The sequence below is a fragment of the Cinclus cinclus genome, chromosome 5 (assembly GCF_963662255.1).
Source record: "Cinclus cinclus chromosome 5, bCinCin1.1, whole genome shotgun sequence".
Lineage (NCBI taxonomy): Eukaryota > Metazoa > Chordata > Aves > Passeriformes > Cinclidae > Cinclus > Cinclus cinclus.
The window spans coordinates 54,321,435-54,341,748 of NC_085050.1; the positions used below are offsets into that span (position 1 = coordinate 54,321,435).

Genomic DNA, 20,314 nt, shown 5'->3' on the forward strand with positions numbered 1-20,314 from the left:
AAAAAACCTCCAAAAAAGACCATGAAATTTACAGTAAAATACAATTAAGAGGATAAAATGGTGCAAAACACACTTAAGTAGTATCACACTTTCAGCAAAGGCTGAGAGTGTCCTGCTGCTTTATAACTCAGAAAGCCAAGCAGTACTGGACACTTACAAAGATGGCACACCTACTTGGAAGTATATTATGTGATGGGAAAACAACTTTAGAAAACACTGAAAGGTGACACAAGTGCTAGTGGGATTCACCCCAAAGCTTTATGTGTTTTTTGCTACAACTTTTTGGTTGTGTTAGTTTTGTGAACATTACACTGCATATTTCTCAATATTTTTCATATTTTTCTATGATTCAGTCATTATAGGGAAAAAATAATCTAGAAAATGTTGTCTTAGAGTGTTGTACTTGAAGATAAGCGCCTGCCAGACATATCACTGTAATACACAAAAAAATTAAACTACAAGTTAGAGAGAAATCACAACAGTAAGTATTGAGCAGACTAAATTAGCCACAGAGACAGGCATTTCTGCCTTTTTTCTTTTCTATGTTAGTATGCAGAATTAAGTATCTTATTAAAGTAGGGAGCCTTAAGTGTTGAAAATTACTGAACAGATTTAAGAATGACCAGAGAGCAGACCTCATAGGTGGTAAAGGTGTGGATGGAAATTCTGGTGCAGGTGGCATCTCCAAAATCGGAGTAGCTATAGAGTTTTTATTCAAATTAATACAGGTATCCTGGGTTCCTGCTCCATCAGGTAGATCTGCAGGTACGCTTTACATTTATTTATGACATGTGGGAGAGAAAAATAAATACATGATTTTATGACAGATTGCTTCAAGACTGACTAAGAGTAGGACAAATATTTTCCAGTTGCTGTGGATCAACTAAACTGCAAATCTGGAAAATCTTCACTCAGGACAATAAATTTACTCTACAGTTTAAGGCCAAAACCAAATCCCGACCTGGTTGCTCAAAAGGAGAGGGTTAAAAGTGAACATTAAAAAAAACACTAAAAAACCTTGGAAATAGGGTACTGTGGAAATAGAAACAATCTAAAACTCAAACTTTATACAAAGGTTAGACATTGCCTAAGTTTTAGGTAACTGGTTTAAAAGCTGCACTCTACAAATTTCAATTAAGGCTTTCCATTTCTATTTCTATTTCCTGTCCTTCCAGCTGCTGAAGAGAAAAATCTATTTTATCCAAACAAAAAGGCTGCAGTTCAGAAATAATAATAAAACCACACAAAACATCTGTCTTGGACAATGTCTGCCTGAAAAGCTGAGTATTATTAAATTGCTGTATTTTACTGAAGATCACTGATGAAAGAGAAGTTTCTATTTCATTGTCACATTGATATTTCTAGGAGATTGCTAAAATTTAAGCTTATTTGTTTATATAAAAACCACTCATAATATATTTTCAAACACTGGATGTATGCTGGGAATCAGACATGAAACAGAGCATGTTTGTCAAATACAAATGAGAAAGTGGTCCATTTGTGGGAACAGTAACAAAAAGTTCAAAATTTAATGCCAGTAAGTTCTGTGCAATGGGGATATTGGGTGAAGAGATGACATCTTCCAAGAAGTAAATTAAATCCATTTCACACATTCATAAAACACTTTTGGAACTAGTGGTGTTTTTACAATTAATTTATAGAAAACTAATGATTTTTCAGTTTCTCTCAAACTACTCTCATATCCTTAAAGACAGACTCTATGATTATGTTTAATTTTACTCAAAACAGAAGCTTCTATTATTTTGATGATTTAGAGAGGGTTTATTATTCTATTTCTCACTGCAGCAACTCACCCTTCAAAAGGGTAAGAGCTAGTAAGATACATAAACATAATGGTAAGTTTAATAACAACATGAAAATATTCTCACTACCTGGGGACATCTCCAGAACATAAAAATTCCTGAAGGTCAAACCATTTTGCCCCTAAAAAGAAATCTTTACAGAGAACCTTTAAGTGATAACCTTTCTAACCTCTCACAGTTTTCATTGCACTGATGGTCTCTGAAATGCCCACATTTTGTCCATAAAGAAATGATATAAACCCAGCAGAACAATTTAAATACACTACTTCACATACCCACTTTATTATGCAGTACTCTATCAAATTATTAAATTGTGGTGTACGTGCACTCAGTAACACACTTGGGTTTAGTAACACAGTACTCACTGCCAAGTTATGTGGTGGGGGTGCATGGAAATGAAACTGATTGGCACTCAAAACACTCTTCAGTGAAATTATTGAAGTGAATGTTTTCCCCTACTGTTCCTAAGGAGTTAACCCAAAAAGTGTGCGAGATGTGATATCCCTTGGGCCATCATTACCAGGGCAAATCTGTGCAGTGTTAGGCATCCACATTGGTGACTATTAGTGTTAGATAACTTATCTATTACCTGAAGTCTCCATTTTCTGCTTGCCTTTTCCTAAAGATAAAATGACAAATACTATAAGCTACTGCTGTACTGTATAGCAGCATAAAACATCTGAAAAGGAAACTGAAACTTAAAACGGTTCCAAAGGTCCTCTCAACATTCCAACATTGTCCAAGGGAAAACAAAACAACCCTGCCAAGTCTTCCGCAGCAGCATCTGTTCACAGGACTAATTCCATCAGAGGAGCGTGTAGGTCAGCTGCAGAAACCCAAACCAATTGCAGTGGTTCTCATTGAGCAGTTGTGAGAAGCTGGGCTTTTGCACGTGCTTTGCAATCACCTTGGCTTGAGGTCTCAAACTTTATCTGGTTCAACAAGTGCTGCAAAAGCTGAAAGCGAGTTTTACTTCATATAATTCTTACTCCTGTAAGGGTCAAGCATTTTATTGTTTCCTGCAAATCTCATGTCAATTCCAACAACACGAACACATACCCCATTTTTAAGATGATCAGGAACTAAAATATTGGGATAGTTTTAAACACTTCAGATTGTTTCTGCTACACAGCTGGGATTTAATTGTTTCTTTTCCTATAGGCTGTGAAGGTGCAATGAAATGTCAGCCCCATGCATGAGAAGACTATTCAAGGAGTCCAAAAGACTCAAAAGAAAAACAGACAGAGCTAAGATAAAAGCAACTTTTATTAAAATACTCTTCAAGCTTCAAAACGCATAAATTAATGGATGTGTAGCTACTATAATACATTATTTTACAGGAGAACCACATGGCTGTGAAGCTTTCATAAACACAAGAAAGCCTATAAGCTTCACTCTGCAATAAATAAATACTACTGTTCTAATCTTGTCCCTGCTAGATGTGTTGAAGCTCTCACACAGCAACATTCTGCTCAATTATTCTTTTTTAAGTTTTCCAAAACATGAACGTATTACTAGTCTAAGCAGCAGAATGATTATATTGAGTTTTCACTTCAATTCAAAACATCGGAACATAATTTTTAAAATTTTTCTTTTCTTTGCTTAAAAGCAGTCTGTCTTCCTGCTGTACTTTGTAAAACATTTACAACCAGCCTAAAATTGACCTGTTGAAAATCCAGTGAAATCCAAGATAATTTTCCTGGTAGGTATGATAATTTGAAATAAGTGCATACAATCCCCTCTTCATCTTCTTCCCCCAGCCCCAGAATCAAGTAACACAATTTCTTGTTCATTTGTTCATACTTTTCTGTTTTCTAACAGCCTACAGTAACTCAAAACTCAGCAAATTACTTCTTTAAGGCAGAAAAAAACTGAAACAGCCATCTCTTCCCCCACACTGGGAGATTCAGACACCCAAGTTGTTAGGTTTTAAATATGTATTTTTGTCAACTAATGATTAGCACAAAAACATCTTCATCCCATTTTTTACACATCAGTAGGAAAGTGTTAGAAAAGTATAGAAAAGGCTAGAATTTCTCTGGCAGAAAGGCTACTGAAATATGTTTTCTTTTTTTCCTTTTTTTTTTTCTTTTTTTTTGCAAAGCAGATGGAAAAGAAGAAAGGAAGGAAGTGCTTGTATTTTGCTTTTGCAACTTGGGTAAAATCACTGGACATTAAGAACACGTGCTGAGACTTCATGGTGCCAGTCACGTAATTTTGTATATTTGGGGCTAAGGACGTGGATGGGAACCTTTTCCCTGTGGAAAGAAGTGATAGAAGAAAAATAAGAAAGAAAGAAAGAAAGAAAGAAAGAAAGTTTGTCTCAAGCAGTTTCACAAGTGAGCATGCAAACTCCATGCACTATCCCTATTGCATTGTCTTCCTCTCTGTCAAAAAGTTGGATCCAGTGTTAGTCAAAGTCAGTAGAGAAAGTCTCACTGACTTCAAGAACCGTTAGATTTAGCCACTTGTTGGCATTTTGAGCAACGCTTATCCCAAAGCAAGGAGACAGCTGACCCTCACTTGCAGCCAGAACAGCAATACTTCCCACCTACATCTTGCAATCAGATTCACACTCACAAACCTAAAATGCCTGATTAGACTAGGAAAAGGAAAACACAAGCTGACCTCATACAGGCAACCAAACCGGTCCAAGTTTACAGAAAACCTCTACACAAACTCCTGCACAAACATTATTACTAGACTGCACCAACTGCTTTCAAAAGTTTGTCTATGGATTTTTACATGCTGAAGTAAAAGGCAAAGAAGGAAGGAACATTTCAAGAAAACCCACACGTCACACAAGTGCATCAAACACTTCAAGTTAGGAGTTAAAACATGCAAAGTATTAAAGTAATAAAAATATAAAACATCAACTCACTTAGTCTTCTTCCCAGCTTCATTTTCTGGTTCTTTCACTGAAGGAAAACAGAAAATTTTTATTTTCTAATGCACTGAAGAGACTGTACCACAACAAGATTCTCTGCTGTGCCAATGCATTCGCTACAGCAGGAAATTACAACAAGGCTCGTTAGGATTCTTTGATTCTAAGTACCTGTCAATGGACATGAGCTATGTCTATGAACTTCAAGAGCCCCTTTGCTAGTAGAACTGCTGAAAACTGTTTCTGCTGGTCTCTGCCCTTCCCCTTGGCCCACTCTCCATGCTGGCATCAAGAAAGGTGATTTGAGAAGGTGAAGATGAATGGAAGTTAAGAGGTATTAATTTTGGATGAACATCCAGTGGGTTTATATCAGGCGATAATCCAAGCATCTGCTTGCAGCCAGGCTATTTCCCACCAAGGTTCTAGCGGTCTGCACAAGGGATAATGTAAATTCCCAGTCTTGATTTTAAGGTTGGCAAATCTAGTTGCAGTTATTTTCTTGAGGCATTTGTCAAGATGATAAATTTATCTTTACTGAATAATATGTTATTTGAAGTTCAGGTCCCATACTCAGCCCTTAAAGGACTGATGAAGGGAACTGAACATAGGACAACAAAACAATCAGGTCCAAAGTCAGAATATTTATCACACACAGACAATAACCCTTATTTTGGGAGATGTTATCACTAACTTCTAGAAATAGCTGATTTAATCAAATCTAACCCTGGAGAGGAGGTCCAATTTCCTCAATGCCTTCTTTATTGCAGCTCTAGCTGAGAAGTGCTGAAGAATGAGAGTTCAAAGCTCCTTATAGCACTTCTGGTGGCTTTCATACAAAATCACAAATCTTAGCCAGTGACTTATGGCTGACAGCATAACATGAAATCAAAGTTTTAGCATAAAATTCTATGACTGGCAATGACCTTCACCACATTACCTGTTCCCTTCCACCAATATATGCAATCACACCACAGCATAAGCAGAGGGTGGAAACATAATCTGGGAATAAACTGAGGAACTATGGATTTGTGTTTCTGACTGGTTACATCATTGCAGATCACATATTTTGTATTACTGACAAAGACTTTCTACATGCCAGAAAACACCTAATTTTTTGGAAGCATTAAATTTGATCAGGAATGGCACCATTTCGGTTATATGGGGGCAAAAGAAGCAACAAATAAGTATCTTTCAATATCTTTGTGAGCAAAATGGAAATGTTAGGATTTATCCAGAATGCTTTAATTCAACTAAATCAGGAATAATGTCTGGCAATGTATATATCCTGAACTACTTAGTAATGGCAGGGCTTTACAATAATACGTCCCCTACTCTATCTCCCCTGACTCCCAGCTTTGAAACCACCAGTGTTGTGCGGGGTCGCTGCCCATTATTCCACTGGCTCCGAGGTACTCACTGTGATCAGTGCCAGTGATCTGGGCGAGGATGCGGAAGGAGCGGGACTGGGTGGTGCCTGTGCGTGGGTGCCAGTCCTCGGTGTCCTCAATCAGCCGCTTCTTGCTGGCGTCGCTGTGCGTGGGCGTGTGGTAGAACTCGGTGTAGGTATCCACGATGTGCTTCCGCGGGGGGCTGCGCCAGGGACAGACACGGCAGTGAGGAAAAGCCTTCGGACAACACCTCCCTCCGCCCGGCTACAAAGGCACGGCTGCTACTGAGGCTTTTCACAGTAATTTAAAGGCAGCACTCGAGGCCCAGCTAAACGCAGATGCAGTTTTCTGAACCGAACACACCTTTTACAATTACCCTGACCCCACTGAACTATTTCTCCTTGTTTCACTGATGGAATACTTGAAACAGTAAAAGACAGTATTATCAACGCATGTACATGTTGAAACTTTTACCGTTTGGGTGGGTTTTTCCTTGGAGGCAACAGAATAAGACAGCAAGAGAAAGTTTTCCCAGCATAAACAGGAAAAGGAGAAAAAGAAAAGAAGAAATAAAGTCAGAAAGCTGAAATGAAACAGAAATGTGGCTAATGATTCTACTGAATTAGTTTTGCAAGAAAGGGTACTATTCTCATTTTACCACTAAAACCACTGCTCAGAACTCGCGTACTTTAATTAAAATCATGGTGACTTCCCTATAGGGATTAGAGAGGAATTTGTTTTGGGAAAGCAGGGTAGACTACCTAGCTCAGTTCACGTGCCCCTTGACACCTTTGTTCTCTTGAATTCCCTTCCCTAAATTCTCCTTTAGCTCTCGAGGGGCACAGCACAGATGTGTGCACATGCAAGGACCACCCAGTACACACCAAGTGTTTTGCACTTGGCAAAGCCTAGATCAGAAGCAGGCCACCAGAAAGCATAGGTGGCCACGTTCTGAGGCATACTGAGGAGGTATCCTCTTTGAAAGAAAAAGAGTGGGGTGATTGCTCTATCTGGAAGCTTTCCCTACAGTAACCTACAGGCTATTATCAATCCTTGCACTAAGCAAGACTTTCAAGAGTACAGGACCTAAATGCTTTGATTTCAGTAAGTGATATAAAGAAAATGCCAATTTGGGAAAAGGGAATGGAAGACTCAAACTATATAAATTACTCATAAATTCTGTATTTGTTATTCCAAAGCATTAATCTGTAAGACCCTCTAAGTGTACATTTATTTTTACATAATTTACAGGAGGAAAGCTGTGAAAAAGTAGCTCCTAGGACATAAAACTTCTAAAAAGTATTAAAAATCAAAACCCAACAAAACTTTAAAAGTCACTTTTATTTTTGACACTATCTCCTCATTGTACTTTTATGGTTCAAAGTATTTCTGGGGAAGAAAGGTGGAAAATGAATGAGGAATGATGTTAACTGTTAACAAGTAAGAATCAGGCCCAGTAAATGGAATGCATTAGTAAAAACTTAAGCTTAAAAAATACTTAATACTTGAAAGAAGATGAAAGGAATGGTACAAAATTATATCAAAAGATTTGATTTATTGACACACAGTATTAGCAAAGAGCATGTATCACATGTCAAAGTTAATAACAGAGAAAGAGGTATAGAAACAAAGGCAGTGATAATTCCAGGATGGAGAACAGAGAAAAATTGAGTAAAGCATCTTAAACAGTTAATAGCAAAAATGACATCTGAAGGTTCAAGCAGTAATTAAAGGTGTGGAAATACACGAAAATGCAATTATTTATGTACCGTTTACTGCATTATAGCAACTACCCCAGTGAAATAAGCAGTCTTGCACATTTGTTGAAAGTGGTATAAACGAAAAAATACCGCTGACTTAACTTGTCCTACCGGTCTCCTTTTTTAAGGCTTAAGAGCCTACTAGTAATGACTCACTGAGGCAACAAGGTGGTGCCAGAGACAAAGGAAAACCTCAGTGAGACAGGCTCTCTCTCAACTCAGCTGTGAGGCAAGGAGAGAAGAGAGAAGCCAATAAAACCTCGATCATTTATCATCTTACTATGCACAAATCAGAGTATATGGACGTTAGTTTTCTTTTCCTGTATGAAGTCAGAATCCAGCCCTTCCTTCCACAGTTCTCAAACCAATTTTATTTTTATACTGTATTTCACCATTTACTAGCTGTATTACCAACACCAATGAACCACAGTCACACTAACAATTTCAGTACACACAAACACCACACAAATGTTTTGTAGAATAAAAATGAGCTGCAAAATGTATCACAGTGAAAAGCAAAGTCACATCATGTCCAATGCAGATCAAATAATATATTACACTAAGAAAAGCTGAAGCTGTTTTGCAAAATTTAAATAAATAACTCTGTAAGAGCTGTAATTTTGCAAAACCAGAATACATGCTGGTTATTCCAATAGGAAAAATAACCATAATTCAAGTCCAGTGCTGTTGATACTAACTTTTTCGCTGCTGCTATCTGCAAAGGAAAAAAAAAAGTATTTGATGTGTTAATTAATTCTTTGCTTCTTAAAATAGTACAGGAGTTTCCAAATCCAAGCTCTGGTAAAGCCATATATCATGTAAGTCAAACTCAGAAACACCAAGAGAACCTACAAGAGAAAATTTCAGCCCAGCTGAACTTCAGCTGAGTGAAGTCTATGGATATCTTACCTGTTTTAAGCAGTAGGCACATCTTCATGCAAGAGCTAGCAAAAAGGTCTTGATAAAAGTGCAACTGTACACAGGCTAGTGAAGGCAAATTACTTGCTTTCTAAGGAAGAACTAAACAAGGGAAATTAAACTTCCTTTCCCATCCTGAAGTCAAATAGCTTATATCCTGAATGTTTTTTGAGGGAAGTCAAGAGGAAGTGAGGAAATTGTGAGTATAACAAGGTGCATGTCTAAAGAAGTGCATTTGCTAAGCAGTGCCATCTATGAACAAGATACAAGTTGGTTTTTTTTGCATGTTTTGAGAAAATGAATCATACAAGCCACGGAAGCAAAACGGAATTCATTTCAGACTGATCAATTATTCCAAACTTCAATGATTGTGGTATTTTATAATGGCATTGATACCATTTCAAATGGGGAGATATTTAAGCATTATTGTAGAAATTTAACTTTTCCAGGTAAAATTAAGTAGTGTAGCAGCAGACCCCACCTTAGTGGGTTTTGTCCGCTTGTTTTTGTTCCGTGCTTTAGGACTTCAGGACACTTAGGCAGCCTAAACACAATATTGTAAGAAAGACTGCAAAACAAAGTAGGTTTTTACAACTCTGGAAGGTTTTCAAACTTTCCCAAACAAGAGCTGCAAGGCTGACAGTGAGACAGGGATTTCTTCACCTCTCAGCTGTCATTATTCATCCTCTAAGTAAGGTAGGGCACATAGCAGTGCTCATCCAATCATCCTATCTTGATTGTAAAGTGCTTACTCTGTGCCTGCAGCACTTCCTTCCAGAAGATTTAACTTTGCTGCTATTGTTCCTCTTTTTCAGTACTAATTGCTGCTTTTCATAGTCCTTACACAGTTATTTGCTAAAACAGTATTCCTGGAAAGATAAGAGGGGGTTTGCCAAAGTGTATTCAACAACTGCATCAGCAGTGAGCAAGTCCTTGGTATCTCTCAATTTCAACCCACTTTTTGCAGAGTGGATTCCTGCCATCATCTGTTTAAGAAAGGGCTGGAAGTTACCATGGCTACAGTGCAATATAAATGCATACAGGCTGCATTATGAGTCCACACATGGAAAACATTCTTACTAAAACATAAAGGGAATAAGTACCTAAAGAAGTTTTGTGGGGGGTTTTTTCGTGGTTTTTTTTTTTTGTTTGTTTGTTTTACTATGTAAGAAACTCAACTGAAACTCAATTTATTCAGTATTTTAGTTGGCATGGATGTTTACCTTTCTGTAGGGTTCTTCATATACTTTCTGTACTGAACAAGTATCAGAGAAGAGAGGCACAAGGCCTTTTCTTCCAGTCCCTTTCTTCTGTGGGATGGGAAATAGTAACCACAGCTTTTAGGTTTTAAGCCCAGATTTCACATTCTTCAAACTTAAGAAAAACCTACAGTTGCCCTCCTGCCCTTTTTATTACTTAATTCAACTGCTGGTCACAGAGGCCAAATGGCATAGGACTGCTCATTCCCAGCCTCCTGCTCGCCTCCCAGCACAGAAGGCGCTGGGAACTGGTCCCTGAGATGCTACAGCTCCCAAACTCTGCCCAGGAATTTCTGAGGGAGCCTAAGGCATCCCCAGCCAAAATCTTGCTGCAGGTCTGAGTTCCCAGGACTGTGGGGCTCAATTTAGTCTACTAATCTATTGTTTACTAGTCTAGATGCTACACCAGATAAAGCCTTTTATGTCTCCTTACAGTCCCTTAAATGTTCAGTCTCTGATGCCAACTTCAATATAAACAATTGTTTGAATACGGAAATGACTCACATTTTAAATCTGCATTGCTTGTTTAGGGTGAAGGCAAAATTTAAAGTTGAGGTATTTATATTACAGCACTGCAAAAAATCTGCTTAAGCCCATCAGATTCCTAGAAAGCATCTTAAAGCTTCTCCTGTGTTGTGCAGAGAATAAATGAGACATCTGTGCCTTTGCCTCCCTTCTGGGACCTTTTTCCACTGGTTCTGCCAGGATCATGGTTGGTCTTCCAGAGCATCTCATTCCTGGCCATCACAACACCCACTGACCCTTCTTGACAGACTGCTCTGCATTTTCGAGTGCCTGCTGCTTTCAGTCACTGTATTGGGTGTCAAAATACACAGTGAGATTGGACATTGAAATTAATACCAGGCTTGTTGTAAGGTCCAGGACACGTGGCAATAGAACACATCATGTAAAGCATTAAATGGTCCTTGTTCAATTTAGCCGTGACATTCTATAAACTGATATGTCACTCATGAGAAAAACCATCACCAAAAGTCTAGCTGGGCCCTTTGAAGCATCACTTTTAAATAATTCCTGAGAGACTGACTTCTAAGGAGTAAATAACTCCTCCGAGCTGTGTACTCCTTAGCCCTCAAACAAGCCCGGCTTTTTTCCTGTGAGGAAAGAACCTCACAGCAAAAAAAAAATCCCACCTACCCATTTTGCTGTTTACTCTCCCCCTGGTTCTCTCTGCCTCCTCGTCGCGGCCCCTCGGCTGCGTCCTGGGCGCCGTCGGCGGCCGAGGCGCTCGGGGCGGCACCGTGCTGCCGTGGGACAGGAACTGCAGGTTTAGGAGCGCCCAGCACAGGTGGCCACGGCTCAGCGTTAGGCTTGGCGTTAGCATGCACTCCGGGCACGGCACACGGGGACGCGGCCGACACCTGCGCCGGCGTGAAGGCGGAGGACGGTGATGGGATGGAGGTGACCTTGGAGGAGGCTACAGCTCCAAACGGCCTCGGTGTCTTATTGAAAGCCACGCTGGCTGTGGCAGTGACTTTGGGTGCAACAGCAGAGGCAATGGGCACAGGCTTAACTACTTCGGTAGGTTCTGCCTACGTGGGATGAAAAACAGAACAAAGACACACAAAACCATGCCAAACGCATGCACGTTCCTCAGCAGGGATTTTAGCTGCTCCCAGGGGAGGTGACCCGCCTAGCGTGAAGCACAGAAGGAAGCTTTACCAAGACTGCAGCGATGAAATGTATGGGGAAAACAACCCAAGCCATGCATTTTAGGAGAGGGAATCATCCCAACATGCACAATCAATATGAAATTCCACAATGCTAGCTCCTCTCAGCATATCCAAAACAGACACTCCACAAATCAAACTCACAAGAAACTGAAAAACCGCTCTGTTGCAAAGGCCACCGGGTAACTCATGTGGAAAAAACTAGAGCTTTTTACAAAAAGCCTCATTCCATGTCTCAAACCCAATTTGAGATATGCACATTCCCCATACACTAATGGAATGTGCAAGTGTTCACATGCTGATCTGTTGTTAAGACCTTTAAGAGCACAACAGCACACTGATGCTCCCCAATGTCTCCACATACCCATGTCAGCACACTCAAGAAATGTGATTTTTTTTGTTTGGTTGGGGTTTTGTGCTGGGAACTATGTTTTAACACTGTGATTCCCAAACTGTGGCCTTTAAAGGTCATGGTCAGCAGAACAGTAATACACTACACATTAATTATGTCTGCTGGAGAGGCTTTTCAAGTACAAGCTATTTATAAGTATTTTCAAGTTTGCAAACAGCATTTTTATCAGAAAGGGGATTTTGAAACTGTTGCATAGAAGAAAACATTAGAAGAACTCAAGAACAAGTAATTCTCCAGGGCTTTAAGGAAAGAGAGAGGACTTGTTCTCTGAAATTGTAATATTTGGATAAGCTTCTCTTGAATACGAGGAAAGATTTCAGTGTCCATTAAAATAAACAAATCCCCACAATTTTTTTTTTTAAATCACTACCAAAAAAATCTACCTGCTTCTGTTTCTCTCTTATGTACAGAGGGAAAACACCAGCAATGTCAAAAAAAAAAAAAAAAAACAAGTTCCAAGGGTTAAAGAATAACTCGATCCAACTTTTTCTTTTTGAGAATCAATTCCAGGTCTCTCCATTCTTTTAAAGGAGGGAGAATAAAGCAATCAAAGATCCAAATGCTGCAATACTCTTACTGCAACACATGGAAAACAAGCATGTTACACTGAAAGTTTGAATGCCAGTGCTTATCAACAACAGGGTTTGACAGATGGGTATTGGTTAGTGCCATATGCTACATTTCTTGGTTCTGGTGATGAACATACCTTTGTCACATGAAAATGATCAGGTTTTTGTATAGAAGACACTCTGGAAAAGAAAAACATAAACGTAATTGTTAAAAACAAATTCTTTAATGTTTAAACATTTCCCTGTTCTACTCACCACATCCACTCACAGACACATAAACTATTTATTTTTGTTTCCTCTATAGGAAGCAAGAAGTATTCAAGTTAAATCTACAGCACTGTTGTCAATACAAGGAAAAGACAAAACTGAACTGAATTAATTTGTCCAGATACAATGTCAGGAAGTCTAGAATCTAGCATTAAGTACTATTAGATTTATAAATTCATAATTCTATATCATCATTTCAGAGACTTCAATCTGCTTTCTGTTTTTCTTTCTTTCACAAGAAACTGTCACATAACTCCACAACTCTGGTCAATTTATCAACCACTATTTGTATTTTAAACAGTGCACAGCCAATATAGAGGCCTAAACCAGAACACTTCCTTTTAGAATAACACAAATCCTCCTGAAGAACTTGGCAAGTTAAACAATACAGAATTTTTTTTTAGTGTCTTTGATTTTCAAAAATAAGGTTAATGTCACTGGAATTCTATAGCAGATGGCAAAAAAACTTCTCCCAAACAACGGGCACATTGAAACTACCGTGGGGTGGTGGGAAGGAAAGGAAGTACGGCACTGAAAAGAATGACGTAGATAAAGAACTGACAGATTACATTATATCGAAATTTCAATTTCTAATTGAAATGGTAACATGTTACAGGTGAAAAGCATCTCAATCAGATTTTTTTCAGATTTGCACATACTTATTTATATGCAAAAATACATATTCATACACTAAAAAAAAATTAAATATCAAAAACCCAGCAAAAAATCTGATACAGTAACATTTTGTTTGCAAACATTGCTGCTGGTAGACTTGAGTGTTTTCATGCTCTTCTGGTACAAAATCAGCTTTTTGACACATTTGTGCCACATTTCCAACACATCTTCTGAATAAAGTTCTGATAAACTTCAGGTGGATTATCATTTCCAAAAGACAATTTGCTAAGCAGGCAAAAATGTTCATTTAACTGGAAATCAGCTAACAGAGGCTACAGTTTTAAAATCATTTCTACTGTATAAATCAGCTTTTCAACTTTTACCGGAAAAACATGGACAGCTACAACTGAATTAGGCACATTTGTTCCCTTTAACAACTCTTTTTTTTTTTTAATTTTCCATTTTGTCCTCTTTATTTTTTCCCCCTTAACTATTTCAATCACAATGTTTATTCCTTCCCTCAAAATCATTTAGCCCTCTGAGCTCATGGGATCCCAGCAACAGGAATCCTGATGCAGGTTCAGTATCTACCTTACAAAAAAGGGAAATCCAGATGCCATTCTGGGGAGGGGGGAGAAGAAAAAAAAAAAAAAAACAAGAAAAAGCAGGAAAACAAAGGAAAAATTGCATAGCATGATAAGTTGTTCTTCTGCACTTGGCCTTCCCCAATCATGCATGGTTGCTGACACACATTATGTCCACATCAACAGCAATTCTCCACAGAGAGAGGGGTTTTCTTGTGTTTTCTGGGGAACAGGTCCCTTCTTCCCTTTCCCACAGAGTGTGCAGCCTAAGAAAGCCTGACCTCTGGCCCTCCACAGTGCTGGGGTGTATCATTAATCACTCCTAATTGCAGAGTTGTCAATTTGCAGCAACAAAAGCAACAAGAAGGGAGAAGAAAAAGCCAATACATATGGAAAGTCTTCTTTCTTTTCTCAGACCATCTCTATCTTAGGTATATGTGTTTAATACAGTAACCTGAAATGTCTTATGTATCTGTTAAGCTGGAACAACAGGAAGAATTAGGAAAACATTAATTATTCAAGTAACTACCATATTTCATGCTTGAGAAAAAAAAACCCTTCTTTGCTAATGCTGTACCTCTGTTTAACTCTCATTAAAAATAAAAAAAGGAACATCTATTTTTCTCTGTTGTTTTACAAAATAATAAAATTTGAGTTTGCAATGGATGACATTGCCTCTATACTCATCAACACAGCATTGAGCAAAAATTATTCCATGCCACTGTTACCAGATGACCAGAAGACATACTTTTCAAAATTCATCTTCAAAAATATCATACAAAAAGAAAAAAAGGGTGGGGGAAAAAGAAGTTTGATAACCAAAATGTTCATGATGTTCCTTTTAAACAGACAGACAACATAACACTTTCCCCACAAATATACTTGAACCAAGGACATAAATCTCTGTGCCCCAGACATACTTAAAACAGTTTAATTTGGCCTTGTTGAGTTCAGATCAAAATCAGACTAAAAATACGTGATTTATCCCATAGTATAAAAAGAAAACGCTCACCCAGCAAACTGAACCACCAAGATCATAACGTGAAAAATGCATGGTGGTTAGACAAGACAGTACAAAAGGAAATGCACACTTCAAGCTGAAAAGGAAAACACATCCAACACACACATTTTAAAAATTCTTCCTTCGGGACTATTTCCCACAATATTTTCACAGATACCACTGAACTGCATAGCCAAAAAGTAATTAAACTGCAGAATCATGCACAATCCTTAGCTGTTAGCACTTCACTTGCCACCTAGCAATTAAACATATGAGGATTTCATGCAGGTTTGGTCCCATTGAATATATGAATAACTGATGATAAAGGTTTTCAGAATGAAATTACACACTTGCCCTGTTGCTACTTACTAGAAAAAGCAGGATGCCTTGAAGCGTGGTATTTTCTGAATGATTTAAAACTACCAGTTCAGCATATTAGTTTATGCAATGCTTTCAATAAGATACAAACAAAGCAAAGACCTAAGAGCTCAGTATTTAGGCTTATTATAAACAACTCACACAAAAGACCTTGGCAAATGGTTACTGTATCAAACTTCATAAGAATTATTATAAACAACAAAAACAGCTGCAGTCATTGCTTACTGACAAACTATTATTGAAAATAAAAGTGCACAAATTTTTTGCACAGCTTCTATATCAAAGTCATTCATTTTTTTACTGGAGGAGGAAAAAAAAGGAGCTATATTTAGCTTGTGTAAACAGCTCATTTTGACCAAACATGATCAAATTTGCTGTCTAAACATACCACAAGACAATCCTCTCTGATTAATACTTTCATGACATTTAATGCAATTCAAAACATTCCAACTTCCAGAGCAGCCTTATTAGGAAAATTAATTGGTCCACTCTTCACTGTAAGCAGTAGGCCAAGCAAAAACTATTCATTCTTGAAATTCCCCTATTATTCATTCACTTTCCAAGTATTTCACCCAGTTTGAAAAAAGAAAAAAAAAACACAAGCAATTTGACAGAACCCCTCTATACTTACCAGTAAGCAGAAAAACACCATATTAAAGCTAAAACTATATACTTCTGCAGTGAGTACAATTTGATACGCCACCTCCAAGGGCTGATCATCAATGGAAACAGTGTTATCTCAATAATCAACGTTATGGAAGCAAATCCTCAGCCACTAAACCTCTAAATCTTCTTGAACCTAAATCCAAAGGACATGTCAGAGCTGTCTGACATGTCTTCTGAACTCCATTTAAAGCCCCATCATCCCCCATCCATTCAAACCCCCTTAGTCAAGGGACTGTAATGTACCCATAACTTAAAAAGCAGATGAAAAACTAAATGTGGAAGTCACAAGAAGGTAACTGTGCTTTTAAGAGCACTTCTATACACAAGGGGAACACACAACCCTGGTTTTAACATAGCTGCTGTGTTTGCTGTTTTCATATTTCTGTAACCAGAAGGATTGTCCAAACTCTTCAGAGAAACACAAGAAAGCGCAACACTTTGAGAGAGTAATAGAATCATCTAGGTTGAAAAAGGTCTTTAATATTGAACCCAACCATAAACCTAACACTTCCAAGCCCACCAAATGAAGTCAATGATGGAAAACTCCCTCTGAACTTTACTTGTTGTTCTGAAGGGAACCTTTCTAATAGAAGGATGGAAAAGAGGAAGGATTCCCTTCCCGTCTCACATCCTGCCCTTCCAATTTTCAAAACTAACTTCTCTTTCCTAGCTGGTGAATCATCAGGAGAAAAGTTTTGGCAGCAGATGCAACATCTCTGAAAAGCCACTGGTCAGATCTTCCTTCCCAAAACTTGAATTTTTCATGGTCTTGCCACTGTAGTCTGCAGTTCTGATGGTTAGCTTCATTTTACTTCTAGAGAGCAGTCAACTGACAGTGGGGGGAAAACTAAATAAATTTACTTTCTGTAAATTAGCCAACTCATGGAACAAAGATGACAAGCAGAAAGCATTTAACATATAACAAGCCATGACTTTCACTAGGGGTTATCTGAATAAAAACAGATGCAGACATAATTTAAAGCCCAGAAAAAAAGAATAATCCAAATACATTTATTTTCTTTCCTTTAACACCTCCCCCTTCTCCATCACAGACATAATTAATTTCTTTCCAATTTTGCTCTGGCTCACAACAACAGAAGAAGAGGAACATTGTTAAGCTTGCTTCTTGTTGCAACTTCTACACCTTCAGAAATTGTTTCCCTGCATACATTAATACAAAAACATACAACTGTGTTTCCCACAGTTTTATAGAAGCACACACTGCCCCAGGCAACTTGGTATAGCAGCACTTCAGCAATCTTGTCAGGGCAAGCATCTGTGGCCTCGAGATTGCAAACCTGTCCACAGCTCAACATATGGAAAAGCAGAAGTAGCAAAATCATCATTAAGTACAACTCAATGAAAATCGGAATCTGTTGCAGTCAGTGGGAAAAAAAAAAAAAAATTGTTTTTTTTTTTTGCCTTAAGAAACAGCAATGTTTTTAAGTCTGCACTCTGGTCATTGTGGTTGCTAAGAGATGGCTGTCAACATTTCATTTCATCAGTCATCCCCTTTGTTCTAGTTTATTATGCTAGCTTACATTTAGTTGAACATACCAAATTATGACAAATAGTGTTAAAGACAATCAAACAACTGAAATGTCAGTGCTGCACCCAGAGGGTGGCTGGGCACTTGAATAGAGCTAGTTTGTGAGTCACTCTGAACAGATGCTACACTTTCAATAAGTTTAAAAGGGGGTAAATTAACAGAATGTTACCTTTTACATTTGGTATTCACTATAAAATACCTTTGCATCTTCACAGTGTGCCCCCCCTCCAGCATACCAAGGTACAATGATGCATTAAGTCAGGTATAAGAAAGAAAAATTATGTTCTTGCTTTACTGGCTGCTTGATAGTTGGCCAAATCAAATTTAGGTCTCCTCTTAAATTTAAATAAATCTTGTGATTTCACCACTATGTGTTAAAATAAACAGTGTTGATATTTTAGGAAAGAAAAAAGCAACCCTCTGCTTTGGTATTCCTACCCACAAAGGTTTAGTTCTTTTTAAGACCTCCCAAGGACAAACTACTTCTCACAGTCTCATTCCTGTGGTCTGTGGCAACCCTACCAATACATTTGTAAAGAGAATTTAAGTGCAGGCAGATAATATTTTATTCTATTACAGTAAAACCAAAAACCAAACAAAAAGCCAAAAAAAAAATACCACGGAATTTATCTCACTTACCTTCTGTCAGAAGCTTTCAAAAACATGTCTTTTGCTTCTATGAATGCAGAAAGTTTAGCAACTTGGAATTCCTATGTTATGGTCAGCCCTGAACTAGGAGGGCACATCTGTACACACCTGCCCATGACTCCCCTGATTAAAACCTGAACACACAAAGCAACCCCAGTACCAAGTATGGCCGATGCCTTACAATCCTGTATGGTAGATTGCTGCCAGTTGTCCTAGAAAAGTCAAGAAGCAGTGTAGATACAAGTGGTAGCTCAGCATGTCTAAATAATCAAGATAATTTCCATCAGTTATGCCTTGCTATAACTGTTTTTTTTCTTTTAAGTCTTCCTAAAGCTGTCTTGCTAAGTATTGACATAACAGCTAAGTGCAAGTGACAAGATAAAACAATTATGTCTGGTCTTCTAATAAACTATAACTTACACATTTGATTTTCTTTATCAGTGCTTACTAGATAGTAGTTTTAACATAGCAAGCTACCTTTTAAAAACAGACATCTTAAAGAGAAGCACAGGTCTAAATAACTCACAGATCTAGTCAGTCCTCCAAAACCCTTAAAAAAAACAAAAAGGGCTCAGCTTCACATTGACTTCAGTCTGTCGTCAAATCTAAGCAATAATTTAAACGATTCAAAACTAAGCACTGAATTAGTTTTTCCAGTGCTTTCCACAACATGGTGACTAATGTTTAAATTACCTCCTTTGTTTAAAACATAGCCCAAATAAACTCAAAAATGTAGTCATATCTATTTTAACTGGAAATTCACCATAAACAGCTCCCCATTCCCCAATATGTCCTTATTTGGCTTGGTTTTTTTTGTTTTTTTTCCTTTAAGCATGTGTGTGGGAATAAGCATTTTTTCTCAAATGAAGAATCTGGTAATTTAGAGAACCATTAGATTATATTTTACTTCTTCTTGGAGTTAAACACACCTCTCTTCTACAAAGCAGTTCACCCATTCATTACTTCCAGTAAGTCTGAGAAGGCCAGTACGAGTGTAGTTAACCAAATGGGATGAAAACTGCTTCTGAGGTGTCAGGCAGAAACAGTGAAGAAGAGCTCTCTCCTTCACTAGTTCACCAGCGTGGGAAGTGGTGTCACCCACCCAGACTCCAGAAGTACCGTCCCAAAGTCTGGCAAAACCCCAGCTGCCCTAACACCTCCAGCTTCTTACTGACTTCAGGTGAAACGAGGAGAAATATGAGCAAGCTAATAATTCAGCTTCCAAACTTCCATCTGTGGTGTTTCAAGCTATGCCATCATCCCAGCTACAATATGGGAACATGTGGAGAGCCCTAGCACAGCTGCATGGCTGTCAGGAAAATCACTGAGCCTGGGACCACACCAGAAAAGCCAGGGACATAGCGGTAGTCACCAATAAAGAAACATGACGATCAATCTATTTAAAAGGATAAACTCGTGTTGGTTCTAATAGGACATGCTACAGGTTCAATTATTTCCCATTAATAGGAAATGTCATTAAGCTTTTGTCTGACTTCTCAGTGGGATGCACCAACAAACCAGCCAATTTTCTTTCCCACTCAGCCTCTCAGACACACCTCTCTTCCCTCCCATGTCACCCCAGCAGCAAGGGATGAATACTCATCCTCGAGGTGCACAAGCACAGGACCTGACTGGCAAAGTGCCACAAAGGCTGCCAGGGGCCCTTTCACCACAGGAACTCTGCAGCCAGCACATACCTGAACAAGTCCTCATTGCAAGGAGATGTTTGGGGGGCTCCCACAGGCCCTCCCCAAAGGGAAAACCATGACAGGTGGCACCGACTGCAGGTATCAGAGCTGAAGCACTATAAACCACATGCCAGAATTATTACTGTATCAATTTAATGAGCACACACTTCCAAGAAGCTGTTAACTTTACCACTACAGACCCTTGCTTTTATTGCACT

The 20,314-nt window shown here is 38.4% G+C and overlaps 1 protein-coding gene across 4 annotated transcripts in view; it reads right to left on the reverse strand.

Moving 5' to 3' along the window:
- Positions 1 to 20,314, reverse strand: part of PDLIM5 (PDZ and LIM domain 5) — a 119,896-nt gene that overhangs the window by 40,402 nt on the left and 59,180 nt on the right. Inside the window, exons 3-8 of one of the 4 annotated variants that reach the window (XM_062493005.1) lie at positions 12,839 to 12,881; positions 11,188 to 11,582; positions 6,570 to 6,587; positions 6,125 to 6,297; positions 4,705 to 4,741; positions 3,920 to 4,081 (exon numbers count right to left, since the gene is read on the reverse strand). In XM_062493005.1, the coding sequence (XP_062348989.1) occupies positions 3,988 to 4,081; positions 4,705 to 4,741; positions 6,125 to 6,297; positions 6,570 to 6,587; positions 11,188 to 11,582; positions 12,839 to 12,881 (760 nt within the window). In that variant the 3' untranslated portion in view covers positions 3,920 to 3,987. Of the gene's footprint in view, positions 1 to 3,919; positions 4,082 to 4,704; positions 4,742 to 6,124; positions 6,298 to 6,569; positions 6,588 to 11,187; positions 11,583 to 12,838; positions 12,882 to 14,723; positions 14,747 to 20,314 lie in introns of those variants that run through there. The other 3 variants (XM_062493008.1, XM_062493007.1, XM_062493004.1) reach the window with 3 other exon arrangements.